A 19,591-nucleotide genomic window follows, 5' to 3' on the forward strand; every position below is an offset into this window, starting at 1 on the left:
TATCATAACAGCTTTATTTGGTTTTCACCAGCTACATTCAATTCTTTTTGTTTTTATTACGTTGAAGAACTTTACAAGATATCTTGTGCGAGTACACAATGGACCACTAATGAACCAAACCCCTCCCAATTGAACAGAAAACTACAACCATACTTGAAAGTAACAGTTCTTTGTATTGCTAAACTGTTCAACTTTAAACATCACAACTGAATCAGAAAAACTGGGGGAAAACGTTATTCACTATGCAAAAAACCTCATAAGAGCATATTCAATAGGTATGCTATATTTTTTTTTTCTCATTTATTCCAAATTGGGAGATTTTCCCATTCTCTCTCATTTTTTTCTGCTTTTGGAGCAAACTTTTTCCAAATCTCTATTTTTTTAAATAGCACACTTGTTAAAGATAATCTAAAATATTAAGGCGAATGATCGTGTGAAAATGAAAGTTAAGATTAGAAGCGCAAGAATGAATCTGGACCCTTGATCATCTTTAATCTCAAACTCAACCATGAATTGCACTTGATACATGGATTGATCCGGTGCATCTTAATGCATTTCATTCCAATATGCATCTAAGGGTGGAGATCCCTTCTTTACGCTTATCACTGTAACTCTCATTTTCATCAGATCCCAACCCAAAAGATTAATCCATTTAGTATAATTCATATATACATGTACACACACACACACAAAATCGTGTAAGAATAAGAATTAAAGTAATAAATGTAAGAAGAGATTTGGACCCTTGATCACTTTTAATCTCAAACCAACCCCTGAATTGCGTTTTACAAGAGAATCGATCTGGTGCTTCTTATCAGTGTTGATCTAGTGAAACTTTTCAATTATGATTGATCTTAAGGTGAAGATCTCTTTGTACCCTTCTTATCGTGACTTTTATTCTCATCAGAATCCATATATATATATATATATATATATATATATATATATATATATATATATATATATATATATATATATATAACACTTTTTGTAAAATTAAAGGTTTTATTGATAATTTTCAAATTTGTATGAAAAATACTTGGGAGGCATAGGGACCACGTAGGTGTAGCACAAGGGGGTAACGTGTATAGTTTTTATACCTAAGAGGTTAATTTGCTAAATTGATCAAATGTCCCTCAATTTAAGTTTAATAATAAATTACATTTTTGTCCTTATGGTTCGTTGAAATTTGCTATTTTCGTTCATGTATGTTTTCGTTTTTATGATTTACAATTCGATGTTTTCGTATTTTAAACTCAAAGATAGAAGTTAGCTTTTCGACGAAAATAACAATAAACTGCAAACCACAGTGACAAAAACTACAATTTCAAAACTTACAAGCTTATATGAGGATACTTTATACAGAAAACCAAGTTTTTTCAAACATGTCCCCCCTGGTTAAATAACATGCTTCTTCCATCTATGAAAAAATAACAAACTATAACGACGAAGAAACGTAATTTGCTCTATGTTTAATTTTCATAATCTGTTTGAAAATGCAACATCTAACCTGATATAAAATTTTAGAAAATTATTTGACAAATGATCAAGGAAATGGAAGAAAAGATAAAAATACCCTTTCTTAACGGATAATTTTTAACGGAATTGGTGACTAGAGATCATTTTAAGAGCAAAATGCAAACACAAGTATAATTAATAGCGTGCAAAAAGTCATCTGATTCAATTTAAACCGACTGATTCAAATAAATGAATAGTTGGTTGAAAATTGTATCAAAATATCAGATGGATCCAATGGATAACCAGTAGTAATATTCAGTACATGGAACCGATTCGATCCAATCATCAGTTGGATCAAATGATTTCTAGACTTATCAAATATTAGTCCCCCATTCGTATACTTCCCACTAAACCTTAAGGACTAAAATTAAATATCACTCTAAGTCTAAGGTTCTTAATGTCTTTTAGCATAAGTATAGGGATCATTTATGTAGTTTTATCAAAGAGAGACGAAAGCAAATTAGAGCTCATATGGTGTGGCCTTTCTAAACCCTTCGTATGTTGTTCTCCAATGGGGGTTTTAGGAATCACAAGAAGGAGATTTGATACATTTTTTCATATAAAAACTAGAATTCGTAGAAAAGTGTCATGTGATTATATACAGAAGAGAGAATTATCATCAAATTACTTGAAGAATGATTCGATTTTGCCAGTTCTGATCGTCGGTGCTGGTCCAGTTGGACTTGTTCTCTCTGTTCTTCTAACCAAATTAGGTATATTTCCTGCAACAATCATGTACCTAAATTATTGTTCTTTTTCATGTATATTCTTGTTGAATTAGAGAAGCGTTTGGTTTATGAAAGTTAATTCGCTTCACATATTGGGTGTTGTCAATTGTGCTCGTAATTTGTATGCTGGAACGATGGAGACTATCGTTTTCATCTGTAATAACCTATTTGAATTTTAATTGTATTGGTCTTAATGAGCATTGATAATTTGATGGATTTCCATTTTAATTCGTGATTGCTACTCCTTCAGTCCCAATCAAATGCAGCAATCTCCTTTTTGAGGGAGTTTAAATGACATAATTGATAAAATAATATTGATCGCATCTTGAAGCATTGTACAAGTGCTTAAGGCTCCTTCGGGTTTTGTCTCGACGTTTCTCTATTTGTCATTGTTGAATGGGAATTTAAACATTAAAGTAATAGGTTAAAAAGGCTTCTGTAAAACTACACGTCGCATTTAATTTGGTAAGGAGGGAGGATGATCTTATTAGCCTCGACCTGGTGTATTGACTGACTTTGTTCTGCTTGATAGAAAATCTTTGCTTTTTGTATAGAATTTTGAATATTTTTGGTGCAAAGAATATTCGAACTTCGAAGTAGCTCCTTATAAGTCGTGAAGATCTTTTTGAATTATAAGAGGGAGATTGCAGCCATCCAATGGTGTTTGTTTTTCTCACTAGTATAAAGGGAATTGAGGATCCTGAGTATAACCCAGTGATCATATTACTGCTACTCCATAGAGCCCTTTTTTGGTTGCAGGGATAACCCAGAATTAGATAAATGAAAATCACATGCATATAACCACAAACTTATTAACATGGTTCACCCAACTGGGCTACCGCCATGGGCATATGGGTTTTTCACTAGACGGAGAACAAAATATACAAGAAAAAGTGAAAAAACTGATGGGCCGAACCCTAAAGCATGTGCCAATTCATGGGAGTGTCTTTCATGTAGGGGTTTAGAATCTCATTTGGGTTAGGATTGAAGGCATCCCAACAATGTTAATATTTGTGGGGCGAGGATAAGTGCTTTTAGAATCTGAATAATCAAAATATTGATGTGGTTTGAACTTCGGTATGTTCTCTTTTTAACTCCAGGTTACCTTACTCTGTCTACTTGTTCTTTAAAATAGCACTTATATGATCGAAGTTTGGCATGTTAATTGCACATTTTTAGTCTTTTGGTTTCTCATTAGTTCTATACTACTGCTCTTTCTTTTTATCTAAACTGGAGCTAACGTGCCACATGCATTTCTTGGTTTTGACCTTCTGGTAGGTGTCAAATGTGCAGTTTTGGAAAAAAGCATGACCTTCTCCAAACATCCACAAGCACATTTTATCAACAATAGGTCTATGGAGGTTTGTAGCTTATGTTGAAAAGCAGTGAAATTAATAAGAAGTTGAAGCATCAGTAAACATGTCTACTTTGTTTTGATGTAGATTTACTTGTCAGGTGTTCCGCAAATTAGATGGCTTAGCAGAGGAGATTCAACGGTTTCAACCACCTGTAGAACTTTGGAGGAAGTTCATATACTGCACATCACTGACTGGTTCTACTATAGGATCTGTAGACCATATGCAGACTGAAGGTAGAGCTTACTTCACAATATTACTTATAAATCTATTGTGCCATTCAAAAAAAGAAGTTAATCTAACATAGTTGTAAGCTTGGTTTTTTGACCCCACCGGAACTACTTTGTCACATATTAAGTGATTGGACATGATGATAATTCTTGTCTGGTTGTTGATCATGGAGGTGTGAAGAGCAGCTTATTGATGATATTCTTTTTATACCCTGATTAGATGTTTGTTTGGCCTCTATATGACATAAAACAAGTTTTGGTCACTTACAACTTGATATTTATTTTCCCATTGTATCTCATATTTGAGTAGCCTTTTGCCTAAAGTTCTACTTTTTGGCTACATAACAATTTCTGACACATTTACCTTATATGAGTCATAATAGCAACATCATTTCTAACAAGGATAAACTGGTGAAGTGACAAACTTTTGTCTAGAAAGTAGGGCTGATGTGCAATAAGTGATTGAAACATGAAATAGAGTGACTGAATAAATAGTTTCAGTAATATAGCAGCCAATTGTTCTTGATCGCATGAAATACAGTGATTGATTGTTCTCTCATATGCAGATTTTGACAAGATTGTCAGTCCAGTATCTGTGGCACATTTCTCACAATACAAACTTAATGGATTGCTACTTAAGCAACTTGAAACTATTGGATTCACTATTCGTAATCATGAGGGGTTGGATCACAGACCGCTGGGGGAAAGGGAGATACTGATGGGACACAATTGTATATCAGTTGACGCAACTGATAACGTCATTAATGTAACCACATCTTTTGTGAAGGAAGGGAAACACATAAAGAAACAGATTCCATGTAGTTTTCTAGTTGGTGCAGATGGTGCAGGAAGTACACTGAGAAATCTGGTTGGAATAGAAATGAGAGGTGAAAAAGACTTGCAAAAGCTTGTTAGCGTCCATTTTCTTAGCCAAGAGCTTGGGCAGTACTTGATGTATGAGAAACCGGGCATGTTATTTTTTATTTTCAATCCTGAGGCCATTGGGGTTCTTGTTGCTCATGATTTGAAGCAAGGAGAATTTGTATTGCAGGTCCTGGCAATTTCAGTCCTTTTCTTTAAAATTCCTCCTCTTTTTATGTTTTAGCGTTTAAATGCAACCGTGGGGAAACATGGTATTTATTTTTTTGATACTATTTTACAGATACCGTTCTATCCACCACAGCATAATTTTGAGGATTTCACATCTGAGGTACTTATCTCTCCTTAATATAATCTTTTATCATCGCATGAGATGAAAGAGGCTTCTTCTGCGAAAGGATTACATCCCTGAAACTTCTGAACTTGGAGAATTGGGAATTTGCAATGTTTTCCCCATCTAATCTAGAAAACTGCAAGAAGCTCTAACGTGAGTGAAACTGGGCTTAAATTCCATTAGAGATCAGAAATCCTTGAAGTTCTAGCTCAAACTTGAAATGGATTGTCATATTGCCAACCAAATAGTGTAACCCCAACCAAGCAGCTACAAATCTTTCTCCCATGTCCAAGTGGGATAACGTTAGTGTCACAACCTTCCTACTAAAAACAAGTACTAGATTGATCGGTTTTCTTGAGCATGTAATTCCAATTCTTCTCTGAAAAAATTTCAACTTTCTGTAGACGTGTAAGAGGTTAATCTTCAAATTGGTAGGACGAGAACTAGCAGACGTTAATGTGGTAGACATAAAGCCATGGGTGATGCATGCTGAAGTTGCCGAGAAGTATCTTGCGTGTGAGGACCGGATAATACTTGCTGGTGATGCTGCTCATCGGTTTCCTCCAGCTGGTGGTTTTGGTACGTAAAACTTCCTTCTGGAAATATCGGAAATATTACTTGTATCTCTGAGCTACAAAGACCCCAACTGTAGTCTGCTACTCTAATCTTCCGTCTCCAAGAACTTCTATCAGAGGTAGTATCCTTGGAAATACCTAAAGCCGTCGAGGAATACATTTGAATTAGAACCTATAAAATACTCCATCTGCTTTAAGGCTAGGGACACTGATTCTTCTTGTGTCCTCTCTACTTTGTACTGTTGCAGGGATGAATACTGGCATTCAAGATGCTCATAACCTTGCATGGAAACTGGCTGCAATCGTCAAGGGTATAACTCCAATGTCTATTCTTCCCACTTATGAGATGGAACGTAGGCCGGTACTATCTTGCTTCGTGTTCATATTTTTTTTTTCTCTGTACTTCCTCCCATGAGAATTGCAATATTTGACTTCATACACCAAGTAAACTGACTTTTTGTCAAATATCTAAAATACCCTCCAATAAAGAGAAATATAGGAACCTTGTTGATCCAAATCAATACCATTAGGTTACTTGTAATGATCATAATGGTCAAATAGATTATTTTAACCTAGATTCTTCCCAGAAAAAGGAACATGTTGCTATTTTCATGGAAGGAGGGAGTATTTGTCACCCTTTTTTATATTCGATTTGCAGAAAACTAGAAGCTGAACATGATTCTTTAACTGGTAGATTGCACTCTTCAATACTTCTCTCAGCATCCAAAATTTTCAAGCAGCAATGGCAGTTCCTACTGCACTTGGTCTTGATCCAACCATTGCGAATTCAGGTGGGGTTTCGAAGCTCAAGTATTTTTCCGGGATTTTATTCTAGATTTTGGCTTGTTCATGGACGTGTGATTCACTCATTCTTTTTCCTTACTATTCCCCTTTTACTTTGTATGGTTTGTAGTACATCAAGCTATCAATAGCTCAGTAGGTACAATCTTACCACCGGGGCTACAGAAGACTCTGCTAGATGGGATTTTCAGTTTAGGCCGTGCACAGCTCTCAGATTTTGTTTTGAACGAGGACAATCCTCTTGGATCTTCACGGCTTGCTAAAGTAAGGCGGATTTTTGAAGAAGGAAAGAGCCTTCAACTACAGTTCCCTGCTGAGGATTTAGGTTTCAGGTATGATCTCCGTTTTCATTTTCATGGGAATAGCTAAACACGGTGCACTCTCACAAGATCTGCACCATGGTCATCCCTTAGGGTGTGTTTGGTACACATACAACACCGGACCCCAAGCGGCTCTAGATTTAGGGGATCTTGCTATAGCCGAACACGAGGGGAAAATGCATTTCTAATTGATAATGCTATTAAGAATTTTGATAGGGCGAGTGTTTAGGTAGGTGGGTGAAAAAATTGTGCAAGGTTTTAAGGTTGTAATTTGACATGGGTAACTTAGTAATTTAAAAATCTTGTTCCCATCTCCCTGATTTTTGTTCCACCTAATTTGGTGGGACAAAAAAGTTCAATTTTGTTGTTTCTTAGCAGCTTAATGAGCTTAATGACACTTGCAGCTTATTCGGTCAGCTATACATGATTGTTTGAGTGTTTGGTGGTGGCTTAATGATATAGAAAGTGGCTTATTCAAAAAGCTTTTTGGAGAGAGTTTTATGCAGAAAGCCAAGTTTTTTTTTTTCCAAACCCGCCTCTCCCAATTAAAAAAAGAACACTTTCCATCTATGAAAAAACCCTCCAAAACAAAAACCATCCGAATCCATACAAACAGATTAATCCACACAAACATCTTCATCCATACATGACTTGATGAAAAACCAACCAAACATACCCTAATTGTTGCAACAAGTGTGGAACAAGCATTTTTTTGTTCCCTCCTGTCCTATCCCGTCCCATCCTTGGTGCAAAATATCTTGTTACGGCATCTAGTTAATCAAACACCCATCTAAATCTAATCTAACCCCAAGATTTCCGTCTTAGATACCGTGAAGGAGCACTGTTACCTGAACCCAACGATGAGGGCTTTGTGCCAAACAAACCAGAACCCCCAACTGGTCGTAGGCAGGAATACATTCCGTCAGCAGATCCAGGCTCAAGGTTGCCTCATATGAATGTTCGGGTGCTATCCGAAGTTACACGAGAGGTATGCAGTTCCAATTTCCGTCATCATTTCCAAAACTAGCCCTCTAAAACCTATCTTTATGTTGGTCTTTCGCTCATACACACAATGTGTTTTAGGCAACAATTTCCACATTGGATCTTATCTCCAGAGACGAAGTCGAGTTTCTTCTGATAATTGCACCAGTAGATTCATCCTATCGGCTAGCTCATGCCGTACTTAATGTTGCCAATGAACTTAACATTTTGGTTAAGGTGTGCGTTATGTGGCCAGACGGTTTAGTTAACGTAGACGCAAGAAGCAAGGAATCACTGGCACCCTGGGAAAACTATATTGATGTTGTGGAGGTAAGACGGGAATCAAGTTCATCGTCGTGGTGGGGTTTATGTAAAATGACACATATGGGAGCTATTTTGGTTCGGCCGGATGATCATATCGCTTGGCGTGTGAAATCAGCCATGGTTGGCGATATCCAGCTCGAGATGAAAAGGGTTTTCTCAGCCATTTTAGGAATAGGATCATAGTATAGTTGTTTTTAGCTATGCTCATAGAAATTTAGCAATGATCATGTATGTCTGTGATGATTAATGTTTATTCAGATGCTATGTAATAATATAATTCTGTCCATTTATTTATTATCTAAGGCATTGTTTGGTTGGTTTCTTGTTAAGTCTTTATTATATGGATAAAACTGTTTGTGTGAATTAATTTCTTTTAGGTTTTTTTATAAATGGAAGTTTTGATAGGGAGGGACATGTTTGGAAAAACTTGACTTTCTGCATAAAGTCCCTCCTATAAGTTTATTACACAAGCCACTTTCTATAGTATTAAGTCACTACCAAACAATCATGTATTGTTGGCTGAGGAGTAGATATATTCATTTAACATCCATTCATAACCAATGAGTATCACACTAAGGGTGTGTATGCGCATTGGACGAGACATACAAGAGCGAGCATATTTCTGGTGAAATAGAAAAAAAAAACATTTTTATCCCACTCAGGTTCTGTCTTGTTCGGTCTAATTTCACATAAAAGATAAGAGAATATCCCGTCATGCCCCTCGCACCAAACACACAATCCATCAACACGCAATCTATCAAAAAACAATTCAAAGTTTGGAAACGCGTATGGAATATCTTTTTGTCGGACATGACTATAAATATCACATTTGAATACAGAACTAACTTTAACGTTAAACCAAACAAAACAAACCCAACAAATCCAATGCAAAGACAGTGTCTGAATGGTGACGGAATATCCTTTTGTCGGACATAACTATAAATATCACATCCGAATACAAACCAACTTAATGTTAAATCAAACAAAAAAACCCAACAAATCCAATGCAAAAGTAGTGTCTGAATGGTAGGATATATGCAAACGATATCTCTAACCGCCATCAACTTAATACAAAAGAAACATAAAAAGAACTCGCCTTAAAATCATCAATCAATCAAGTTACAAAATAGGCCAGAAACAAATCTTCACATTCAAACAACAATCAACAACTGTTTTAATGCTTAGTAGTAACACAAATACTAAAAAGAATTAGGGCTTTTCTGCTCTGTTGTGCTCTGTCCTATATATATATATATAATACCAAATATAAATCACTAAGCCAAAAAAATAAAGATTGAAACCCCCATAAGCTCTAACCTACTAATTAACTTTACAATACTTACACAAATCAAATCAAGTGGAACCCAAAAATCAGAAGTTCAATATTTCTCCCAAATACTTGATTAAATTCTCTCTCACATTATTCTGCAGTTGCATTTAGATTCTAGCTTTGGAGGTTTGGTGTTTTCTTTGTTATTAGGAAAAACAATTCGGGGTTTCGGTAAATCAGTTTCCTCACCGATATTTGTGTTGTTAGGAACTTCTGCTGCTGCTGCTTTCGTTGCTTTTTTCTGTCTCGCCTTTTGGGACTTTGATGATGACCCTTTGCTGCTTGTTTTTCTGATTTGAACCTCTTTTCTAGCGGAGTAACCTTTTCCTACAGCCGGAACGAGTGGCCAAGAACCATTGTTGTTGGGTTGGGTTTCTTTCTCGATGGCTATACTTGCAGCCTCGTAGGCTAAGTTATGAACTATCGAGCTGCAAAAGAGTATGGTGTCCGTTGCTTCTTCTAATGTCAGGCTTCTACCCTTTATTCCCCCTTGGCCTTTGACCAAAACCATAGATTCCTCTGTGTGCCATATAGGAATCTTTACGTTAGTATACAAAATACTGCAATATTTGACTTGACACAGTTTAATAGACGTGTTTGACTATTAATCAACTATCACTACAACAAAATTGGCTTTATAGGACACTTTATTTTAAAGGCGTCCTAAAAACTTGTTGAAACGCCTAAAAGAGCCCTATAAACCTTTTTTAACACTTTTAGATAGGACGCTTTTGGTTTGGTTCTATAAACTTAAGTCGTATAAAGTCATTTATTAGCATCCCACAGATCCAATTTTGTTGTAGCGTATCTAAACATATCCTTCAAATGTTACGTTTGACCAGAAACATAGTTTTATAAAACTGTATCTACCAGATGCCTTATAACATCCACTAGTAACAGAATCTTGTGGACCGAATCAATAGCATCTATAAGGAGTGGACATAGGCAAATAAGCAATTCGAACTCTGAAATTTGCCAAAAGAAATGTTGCAATTTTCATGGGATAAACAAAGTAGTCATCATCTCTCTATTTAGCTGCCATATCGAGTGCACATAGATTAGAATTTAGAAGGTTTCCTAAATTTCAGCCATTGACTTACTATTTAGACGCTGGTTAACAGGTCTCATGGGTATCACCTACAATATACCAAATGAGGGCGAATAGAGAAAAAAGGTTGCGATAAATTAAAACTCAAAGATGTACATACCGATAATGCTGCTTGAATGATTTGAAGTATCGCAATCCGTGGCAGAAACTGCTATATCTTTAGTAAGTGCTGTAGGAACATGAGGGTCCTGAAATTCTTCTATGCTGCTATCTGAACGTTGAGAAACGTTACCTTGTGAAGTATGAGAAGACGAACAAGAATGACCAACTTCTCCTTCTGATATGGCACCCAGTTGCACTTCTGCAACATCAATGCTCTCGACACAAGGATCTAGACTCGTATCTTCCTCAGAAGTACAAGCCGTTAAAGCATCAGTATCCTTTCCCGACTCTTCCACTTTCTGAAACGAAGCAGGCTCTTCAAGATTTGAAGATTCAGGTGAATCAAGAGCTGTTTGACCGATTGTTGGCAGTTCTGGGGTTGAAGCAATTTCCACTCGAACGTTATTCACATCTTCATTTTCACCCGAGTTTTCTTGAGAACCTACAGTTGCAGCAGTAGCAGCGGCAACATCTTTCACCCCACGGACGATAGATGTCTCAAATGAATCAAGTGTGCTTGTTCCAACACTTGAAGGACGGAAAGCGTGACTAGAAGTCCCAGATAAAGACGATACACTACGTTGATACTTGTGATTTTCTATGTCAGATTTCCTGCTACTCAATTGACGGTGTAAACGAGGGTCGGTATGCATAGCTGGTCCAAAGTCAACAGACGATGATGCAGACACACTCCCGCGTCCCACAGAGCTTCTCATGCTATTTGTACTTCCCCTCACATACGAAAGATCATCATACGAGATGCTACTGGCTGAAAAGTTCCCACTTCGGAAAACAGGACCCTTTAAGCTACTTGACCTTTTCATCACTGTTGAAATGCCTTCTCCTATAAAGTCCACCTTCGAACGCGCAAAGTCAATACTTGGTTGACCAATTACTGGATGGCTGACTTGCATTGGCTCTTGTTCCTCAGACCGGGACTCAGAAAGAGAACTTTCTGATACGACGTTCAAGATTGGCTCTGCATCAGTAACTAAATCTTTGTGTGCATCGATCTTAGAAGTCACTTCTGGAGACTCAACTAGTCTCATTTCAGGCTTCAATGTTTTGAATAAGTCATGATCTTCGTCTGAAATAGCTGGTTCTGCTTGGGAAGTCCCCTTGGTTACTCCGCTTGTCACTGTATCGCTTATATTCATTGATGAATCGCTTATACTCATTGATGAATATGACTTTCGGCAATTTGCACAAAGTTTAATTTCCTCTTCTGTTGGTCTAATAACAGAGTACGTACAACCACATCTAGAACAAATTAACATATCCTTAACTTCTGGGAAATCATCTGAAACTACAGAAGTTGCACTATCACGTTCCACAAGACTTTCAAAGCCATCTTGTCGAGAATGAAGTGTAAGGTCCCCTCTGAAATCAAGCTGAACACTCGGTGAAATATCATGGGTTTCATGCCCCATGTCTTCACTTTTCTCGAACATAAATACTTCATCATCAACATTAGAATCTGGCAGTGGCACCTTCACACATCCACTAGTTGCATCATCCTGGTTTAGTTCACTCTCTTCGATATCATGTGCGCCACCCATATCTAGATCAGAGCTTGCATTACTACTAGTCGTTACTGAAGAATTCCAAGCGGGACTTGCCTTGCCAGCATAAAGGGTTGAACTAGGGACACTCGAGAGCAGTGGTCTGAACATATTCTGAGGACCTCTCCTATGATCCTACACAAGAACATGAAAACATTCAACATTGTCATTTCCTCGTATTCCCTCCGTCCCAAAATAAAAGTCCACAATGAAAAGGTACACGGTTTTGGAAATGTGTAACTATTACACATTTTTTAATCAACTAAATGACAATTGCACCATTAATAATAGGAGTAATGAACTTCTTCATGTCATAATTAAGTAGATACTTATTTTGGGATAAACTAAAATAGAAATGTAAACACTTATTTGGGGCAGAGGGAGTATATGGCCTTTCCATAAAAGGTCGTTGTAATAGTGAAAAAACAGTAGTAGTCACAAGTTGTATCAGACAAATGTTAATACAGAAGTTTCACTAGGCTCGAACCTCAGAGACAAAATGAACATCATATGGCATTTTGAATGTACTTTAAATAAGACCAACATCTTTCATCAGAGGGCACCAAAATTGTATACTTCCCAAAAAGGTGCCAATTTCTGGAAGTTGGCAAGTAAAACTGTAATTTTAATAATGTTTTAAGTGGTTTAAACTGACGATTACCGACATGGTGACATGCACTGATCTAAGAAGCAAAAAGAACTTTATGTAATTCAATAGATGGTTAAATACCATTTGTCGAAGTGCCAGGTCAAAGGATCTTTTTGGAGCAGAGCTAGAAGAAATTGGTCTGCTTGGCTTTTGGGAAAAAAGAGCTTTATTATTCCGAAAGCCGCTCACTTTCCTTGAATTTGACCGTTCTGGGCCGTCGAGAGTGATAGACGGAAGAGATTCAACTTCATCGTCAGCAGAAGAAGTGACTGAACCTTTACTGCGGGAGCTAAGTCTATCTCGATCATGACTATGAGATGAGCTGATGCTTCTAGAAGCAGTGGGTGACTTTGAATGTCTTCCGTTTCTTGAGGCTGGTGAGGACCCACGTATATATGACGCTGGCCGATCAGCCAAAGAAGTCCGGAGATTTGGGGGTGCTTCTGTGGAAAAACCAGGAATGTTGGCCTGCCATGCCCTTACCTTGGGTGAAGCCGAGTTTCCTCTACTTGTCTTGACAGGTGAAGTACCCCTTGCACCAGGGCTCATAGTACTAGTGGAGCCTGTGCTTAATCTCCGTGAAGTTGGTGTAGACTCCCGTGGGGCTGGTGAAGACGGTTTACTTGATGGGGGAGATAGTCTCCTCGATCCAGTAGTAGGCCTTAGAGTAGCCGGTGGACTAGAACTAGGCCCTGAAGATGCCCGACCTCTAGGTTGAAAGGTGGTATTACCAGATCGTGGAGATGGGCTCAAGCGATTTGGACTTGGACTACCTCTACTGCTTCTGTGACTCTTTTCCATCTGTAATCAAGCATACAATAGACACGTTGAAAAAGAATTACGATAGCATTCAAACACATTAACGTCTCTAAATGAATAAATCTAATATTTATAAGCTTAACCAACATAAACAACTTACTGTGGATGATCTCGAGATAGACATGGGTTGAGTTCGAGGCCTACCCCTCTGTGCAAGAATAATTTGAGGTGCCTCATCATCCAACGAGGGAAACAGAGGGGTATCAGGAGGAGTTATTAACCTTCATTTCCATAAATGAGAAATTAGTCTTGAAAACTAGAGTTTAATTAACTTGATAAGATGCTAAAAGAGATGGAACTAAGATAGAATTTGGAATAATAAACAACTAGCTTCACTCCAGATTTTAATTCTGTGGGACCATGGACAAATGCCAAAGTTTTACAAAAGCACCGAAAAAGTAATATATGACCAAATTAATAGGGATATATTCTCCAAATTTGATTCCAAAAAGATAGGAAGCATAACATGGTAAGTTTCAACTTTGGACTACAAATGAACATGCTTTTTTAGTTTCACAGTAAGTCAGTTACTAAAACAAACACCACATATCAATAACTGTAGGAGATAACAATAAGGCAGATCGTCCATTTCATTCATAATATGATTATCTTGATATGCCAAACTTAATGGCCAAAATCCAAAGTTGTATTAGATATGCTAAAGCTTTTGGCCTGTCTATTTTCACTCATGAACCATGATAATTTTACTGGGTTCTATCAGGAACAACACAGGAAACATGAAGTAGTGTACTAAAGCAGCAATATTTTGTTACAATGAAGAGTATATCACTATGAATGGTATGCATAGCAAGTGGATAACCAATTAAAGTATTTGGCCATGTACATACTAAGCATAAATCCTGCAAAAGGATACAACATATCCGCAAAAGGTGCTAACAAGTATGCAGTCCAATTTCTTTTCTCTTTGTAGTGGTAACATTTTACGTTGTCTTGGCTAGAAATTCAGAAAACACCAGTTTTCTCAAAGCTTCTTTTTCATGTCTCTCAACAAAAGGAGGTTCCAACCAACAAGAATCCTAATGAAACTAAAAAAGGATAACAGCCCAGCAGAAATTACTTGTTTAACTAGCGAGTAAAAAGCATAAGAAGCAAATGACTACCAACCATTCATAATCATTCTTTTCCTCTTCTGTATTAAGGAGATCACTGCTTTCTCCTCGAGAAGCAATGTTCATTCCAAGCTTGTGATCCGAAAAATGCCGCAACTTGGTCACTGCAAAATTGCAATTCAACAACATAACAATCACAAGTCAGCCAGAATAAGTAACAATGACATTTCTTTCATTCCATAATGTGCACAACCTTAAACTGATAAACAAAATTTGCAATCAACACAAGAATTAGTTCAATTAATATACAGATAGTAGTATGAAATCCACATGAAAAAAATCTTAAGAAATTACCAAAAGTGTCTTCAAAATCATCATTAGACTGCAGCAAGAAATCATCCCTCTCTCTGGTTTGCACTTCATTGAATAAAGCAAGATCATCATCTCTCTCTTTGAAAACTATTCCATTCTCGAGACTACGTCCTCTCTTGTGATTATCACCTCTTGGTTCCCTCCCTGGAGAATATCTCATCGCCGGTGAAGCAGGCATTTCTTTGTTACCTAATCTTTTCAACAACCATTAATCCCCAATAACGTACTCAATTGTATGTAAAACCTAACACTTTGTGCCTCTCAATTCCATCTTCAAATGCGATATTATGGAGTCCCGTAACTCAAACAAAAATCAACCTAATTCCCATGAAATCACCTCCAATTTAATATATAAACCTCACGAACCCTAAATACTTTAAAAATCAAGAGATCCAGTAACAGTTACAGGAAGAAAAAAACCCCTCAAAAAGTAGTCGAATTCAAACCTAACCAAATCAAATACTCTCTTTAATTCCAAATTCCAATTCCCAATTTCCAACCTCAAGAGTACAAGTAAAAAATTAGTCGACTCACCCGTACGGAAGTCAAAATCGTTTCAAAAGCAAACCAATTGATTGATGATAAAGGAGGACATCAGAGAGCAATACAAGTTAGGAAACGGAGGCAATTGGTCGGATCTGGTTGGAATTTGGTGGATCAAGGGTGTTTGTCGGTGGAAAGAAGTGAAAATTGGAGTGGAAAGAAACCCTAATGGAAGGGTACTCCGTGAGTCACGTGAAGAGAGGTGGAGTGATGATGGAGAAAAGGAAAATGGAGATGGAAGATGGAGATGCAGATGGAAATGGTGAGAGAGAGAAAGTGGAGGAAGAAGGTAGCAGAGCAGGAGCTGTTGCTTTGGTTCTTTCTTTCTGTGTCCCAGTTCACCATGTTTGCTGTTAATATTTCTTTAATCTTTTTATTTAGAGTAAATTACGTTTTTAGTCCCTATGGTTTCTTATAAATTGCAATTTTCGTCCCTATGGTTTTGAAATTGCGGGTTCTTTTCTTCCCTATAGTTTGCATGTAGTTGCTATTTCATTTGGCTCAAGAATAAACAACATAATTCATACTGAGAGGTAAATTAACCATTTTATGTCTTTCAGACTGTTGATTTAGATAACGAAGTAAACAACATCAATTTATCCAGACATACAAGTTTATCGAAACAAACAAATTTATCCATACAAGACTTAATATAAAATTTGGTAAATAGCTTCCAAGAGCCTTTTTATTAACAACTTAATGAACATAATAGTTATACATAATTGTATAGAAGTGGCTTAATGATGTAGAACGTGGTTTGTTCAATAAGTTTATAGGAAGAGCTATATGTAGAGAATCAAGTTTTTTTCAAACTTGTTCCTCCCAATTAAAAAAAATGCTTATACCATCTATGAAAAAATCATCCCAGACAAAAGTTTTTTCTATTTATACAGACAAATTCATTCATATAAACAACTTTATCTATACAAGACTTAATGAAAAACCAAAAAAGAGTAGAGTTGTAAACCACAGAATGAAAATTGCATAAAGCTATAAATCATGACGCCTAACACAACAAAAAAATATAAATTATTGGGATAAAAATTGTAATTTCAAAAGTATAGGGATAAAAACAGATATTTTGAACAAACCATAAGGACTAAAAGTATAATTTACTCTTCTTTATAAATAAAGAAATTCATAAGGTGGGTGGGGGTGGGGGTGTCTGAGGTTTTTAATTGCCTTTTTATTTTTGGATTATCTTTAAAATAAACCGTTATTAATTAATGATTATTACAAGATATTTATACAGTAATTATAATATATGATCTTATCTTATTTTTATTTCATTTTAAAACATTTTTAATAAATTTTCTAAAAAAAATTAGTTCTAATATTTTTTATATTTTAGAGATTACAATATTAATTATATTATTAAACAATATTAATATATTTAAAATTCCTATAAAATTTTCAATAAATATTATATAAAATAATAATATAATATTAACTCCGCCGATAGAAACAATAAAAAATCTAGTTCTATAATTTAACAGTCCATTTTGAAGAATTCTTAATAGCTATAATACTTTAAGAATTACATCTATAAATTCAACATTATAATTGTCTAATCGGTAAAGTAAATAATTTAAACAAATTTAGACAGTACTCAACTTACAAAATAAACAGTCTTATTAATTCACATTTTAAACTTTATAACCTACTCTTATTAATCAGAAGTGAAATAAGACTTCAGACTTTAGCACCTCTTAGAAAACAAACGTCATCTAAATATCTAAGAAAAATAACTAATATTTTATTCAATATATTGGATATCTTAATAATATAGTCAATACTGTAATTTGTTAAAATAGATGTATCTGATATTATATTATACCATAGTTGTTGGAGATGTTATCATCTTATTCAGATAAAAAAAAGTCTAGTTTATATTCCCCGGTCCCTTTTGGAGAATAGTTTAGAACATAAAACTGAACTACAATCTCCAAAAAAAAAAAAATTACAGAATTTGTTGGAGATTTTTTAAATGTCATCTGCTTAACTTGGATTCTTGATTGTAAACCAAAACAATAACTTTTTCAATAATTTTACATAATACAAAATAAAAACTGTTAATAATCAATAAAATCATAGTTAAATAATTTTGAGACAATAATACGAAGAATTTAATAATTGTTTGTTTACTTCTTAATAGTTCCATTAAGCGGCAACATCTGAATCGTTAAGAGGTGAATCTTATTTGACAAAAAAAAAATTATCTCTTAATGATTCTAAAACTCTCTGAATAAATTTGTATATTGGATCACCCTTAACCATTCAGCGCCCTAATTTCATTGTAAACAATTACCAAATAACTATATTTCATTTTGCACTATATCATGAAAGCTCCTTAATCATTCTGAACCAAATTATTCAACAACTGCCAAACAACCCCATATCGACTTTTTAACGCAACTCCAAAAGATTTTTTTTTAATTTGCTTAAATATTGAACTAAAATTTAGAATCTCTAAGAAAATAAAATTCAACTCCTACATATTTTATATTTGTAGTTTTTGCATGGATTTCTTTATTTTACTGAACAAGTTAGAAAATCTGTTAAAAAGTATAAAAACTCAATTTTTCTGCAGTTCAAAAAATCTGTTAGAGATACTCTTAAGCACTAATAATTGGTGTCAACGAGTAGCTATTTAAGGTACAATCGATATACTTTGTTACAAAGTACAATTTTGAAGATAAGTTAACGACATTGTACTTTTTTCGTCCCAAACTCACGTGATCTTTTAAAAGAAACTACCGTAATTATGTAATGCACAATCCTATCCGCACCTCCTTTAATGTCGTAATCGGATCAAATCATGCATTAAGAATGTAAAAAAACATATTTTGATATTAATGTGTGTTGAGGAGGAAACTATTAAATTGGGTGCATTTAGCAATGCATAAGAGTGTAATTAGTCTCCCCCTATCGACTACAGGGTCATTTACCAAAACGCTTATCCGGGTAAGTGCTTATCAAGTCACATTACCCCAATGAATAAATATTGTAAAGACCAAGAATCTTACCCGGTAAGAGCGAGACAAATATCATGAGTCTTACCCGGTAAAAGAGGGCGACGACTCTTACCATGGTAAGCGTTTACCGGGTAAATTGTTGCATATGATGTCGTTTTGGTGGACTAAAATCTTACCCAGTAAGTAAATAATAATGTTAAATTTTACCGCTAAACACTTATCGGGTAAGTGTTTGGTAAACGGCCCTTACATAGATTTTAATCAAATTTATTGATAAAAAATGTTTATTTGCATTAAGATTAAAAACAAAATTCGATGGATAAAATACCGACCATCTCAATCGTTATTAATACGATTTAAGTAATTAATTAATAAATAAATGTAATTATAATTAATTAATTAATTAATTTGTATAGAAATTGAATTGGGTGATAAAACTAAAAGGGGGTTAGGGTTTAGCCATCAAAGGAAAATGAATGTTGGTCATATGGGAGGTGTCAAAGAGTTGGTGATTGTTTTGGGGACCAACACAATGAAAAAGTCTTAAAAGCACCATTTATTTAAAAAGAGAAAAACTATATTAATCCCAATATTTCAAGATTTTAAAATAATTGTCTGAGTTTTCATCAAAACATGTATGTGATATATATATATATATATATATGTGGGCCTAATCAAATGAGAACTAATTAGTTTGTAGTAACTGTGAGAACCAATATTAACCACAAATTAATAGATAAATTAGAAAATTTATAATTTTGGCAATTTTGAATTAAAATATTAATGCAAGGATATTTTTGGTATTTTAAAACTTTCCTCCCTCCTCTCTTCTCTCTCCGGCCACCGTCATTTGGTGATACTACAATGGTATCGCAATGCATCATATATGTGCTTGAGTATCACATTAATGTCGTTTGTGTGGTCGATCGAAGATGTAACACAGTGGTATCACTATGCATCTTATATATGATTAGGTATTACAATGTATCTTTTGTTTAACAGAGTCAATATTTTTA

General features: G+C 35.3%; 2 protein-coding genes across 4 annotated transcripts; one reads left to right on the forward strand and one right to left on the reverse strand.

The window, feature by feature from the left end:
• Positions 1–2,029: 2,029 nt before the first annotated feature.
• Positions 2,030–8,265, forward strand: LOC112524191 (putative polyketide hydroxylase). Of its 2 annotated transcripts, XM_025133910.1 has the most exons (11): positions 2,030–2,231; positions 3,525–3,607; positions 3,702–3,837; positions 4,398–4,882; positions 4,994–5,041; positions 5,449–5,623; positions 5,868–5,980; positions 6,314–6,410; positions 6,533–6,752; positions 7,566–7,728; positions 7,824–8,265. In XM_025133910.1, the coding sequence occupies exons 1-11, from the start codon at positions 2,030–2,032 to the stop codon at positions 8,226–8,228; spliced, it is 2,127 nt and encodes a 708-aa protein (XP_024989678.1). In that variant the 3' UTR covers positions 8,229–8,265. The 2 variants fall into 2 exon arrangements, with proteins under 2 accessions (XP_024989678.1, XP_024989679.1); XM_025133911.1 differs by lacking the exon at positions 2,030–2,231 and having other exon boundaries at positions 3,522–3,607; positions 3,689–3,837.
• An 874-nt stretch (positions 8,266–9,139) lies between these two features.
• Positions 9,140–15,923, reverse strand: LOC112524679. Of its 2 annotated transcripts, none has more exons than XM_025134618.1 (7): positions 15,040–15,923; positions 14,741–14,849; positions 13,716–13,836; positions 12,878–13,597; positions 10,716–12,282; positions 10,584–10,631; positions 9,140–9,894 (listed from the first exon to the last, which is right to left on the reverse strand). In XM_025134618.1, exons 1-7 carry the CDS (start codon positions 15,233–15,235, stop codon positions 9,461–9,463), a joined length of 3,195 nt encoding a protein of 1,064 aa, XP_024990386.1. In that variant the 5' UTR covers positions 15,236–15,923; the 3' UTR covers positions 9,140–9,460. The 2 variants fall into 2 exon arrangements, with proteins under 2 accessions (XP_024990386.1, XP_024990385.1); XM_025134617.1 differs by having other exon boundaries at positions 10,584–12,282; positions 15,040–15,246; positions 15,592–15,902.
• Positions 15,924–19,591: the final 3,668 nt, after the last annotated feature.

Source organism: Cynara cardunculus, assembly GCF_001531365.2.
Source record: "Cynara cardunculus var. scolymus isolate 2C chromosome LG 13, CcrdV1, whole genome shotgun sequence".
In the NCBI taxonomy this organism is placed as follows: Eukaryota; Viridiplantae; Streptophyta; class Magnoliopsida; order Asterales; family Asteraceae; genus Cynara; species Cynara cardunculus.

What these genes read in the sequence shown, in the direction of transcription:
- LOC112524191 (XM_025133910.1), top strand. Translation starts at nt 2,030, where the DNA reads ATGGGGGTTTTAGGAATCACAAGAAGGAGATTTGATACATTTTTTCAT. An exon ending in TGTTCTTCTAACCAAATTAG is followed by an intron (nt 2,232 to 3,524) that starts GTATATTTCCTG and finishes ACCTTCTGGTAG; the next exon opens with GTGTCAAATGTGCAGTTTTG. An exon ending in TCAACAATAGGTCTATGGAG is followed by an intron (nt 3,608 to 3,701) that starts GTTTGTAGCTTA and finishes TTTACTTGTCAG; the next exon opens with GTGTTCCGCAAATTAGATGG.
- LOC112524679 (XM_025134617.1), bottom strand. Translation starts at nt 15,235, where the DNA reads ATGCCTGCTTCACCGGCGATGAGATATTCTCCAGGGAGGGAACCAAGA. An exon ending in CTATCTCGAGATCATCCACA is followed by an intron (nt 13,598 to 13,715) that starts GTAAGTTGTTTA and finishes GCTTGATTACAG; the next exon opens with ATGGAAAAGAGTCACAGAAG. An exon ending in TCATTCAAGCAGCATTATCG is followed by an intron (nt 9,895 to 10,583) that starts GTATGTACATCT and finishes TATGGCACACAG; the next exon opens with AGGAATCTATGGTTTTGGTC.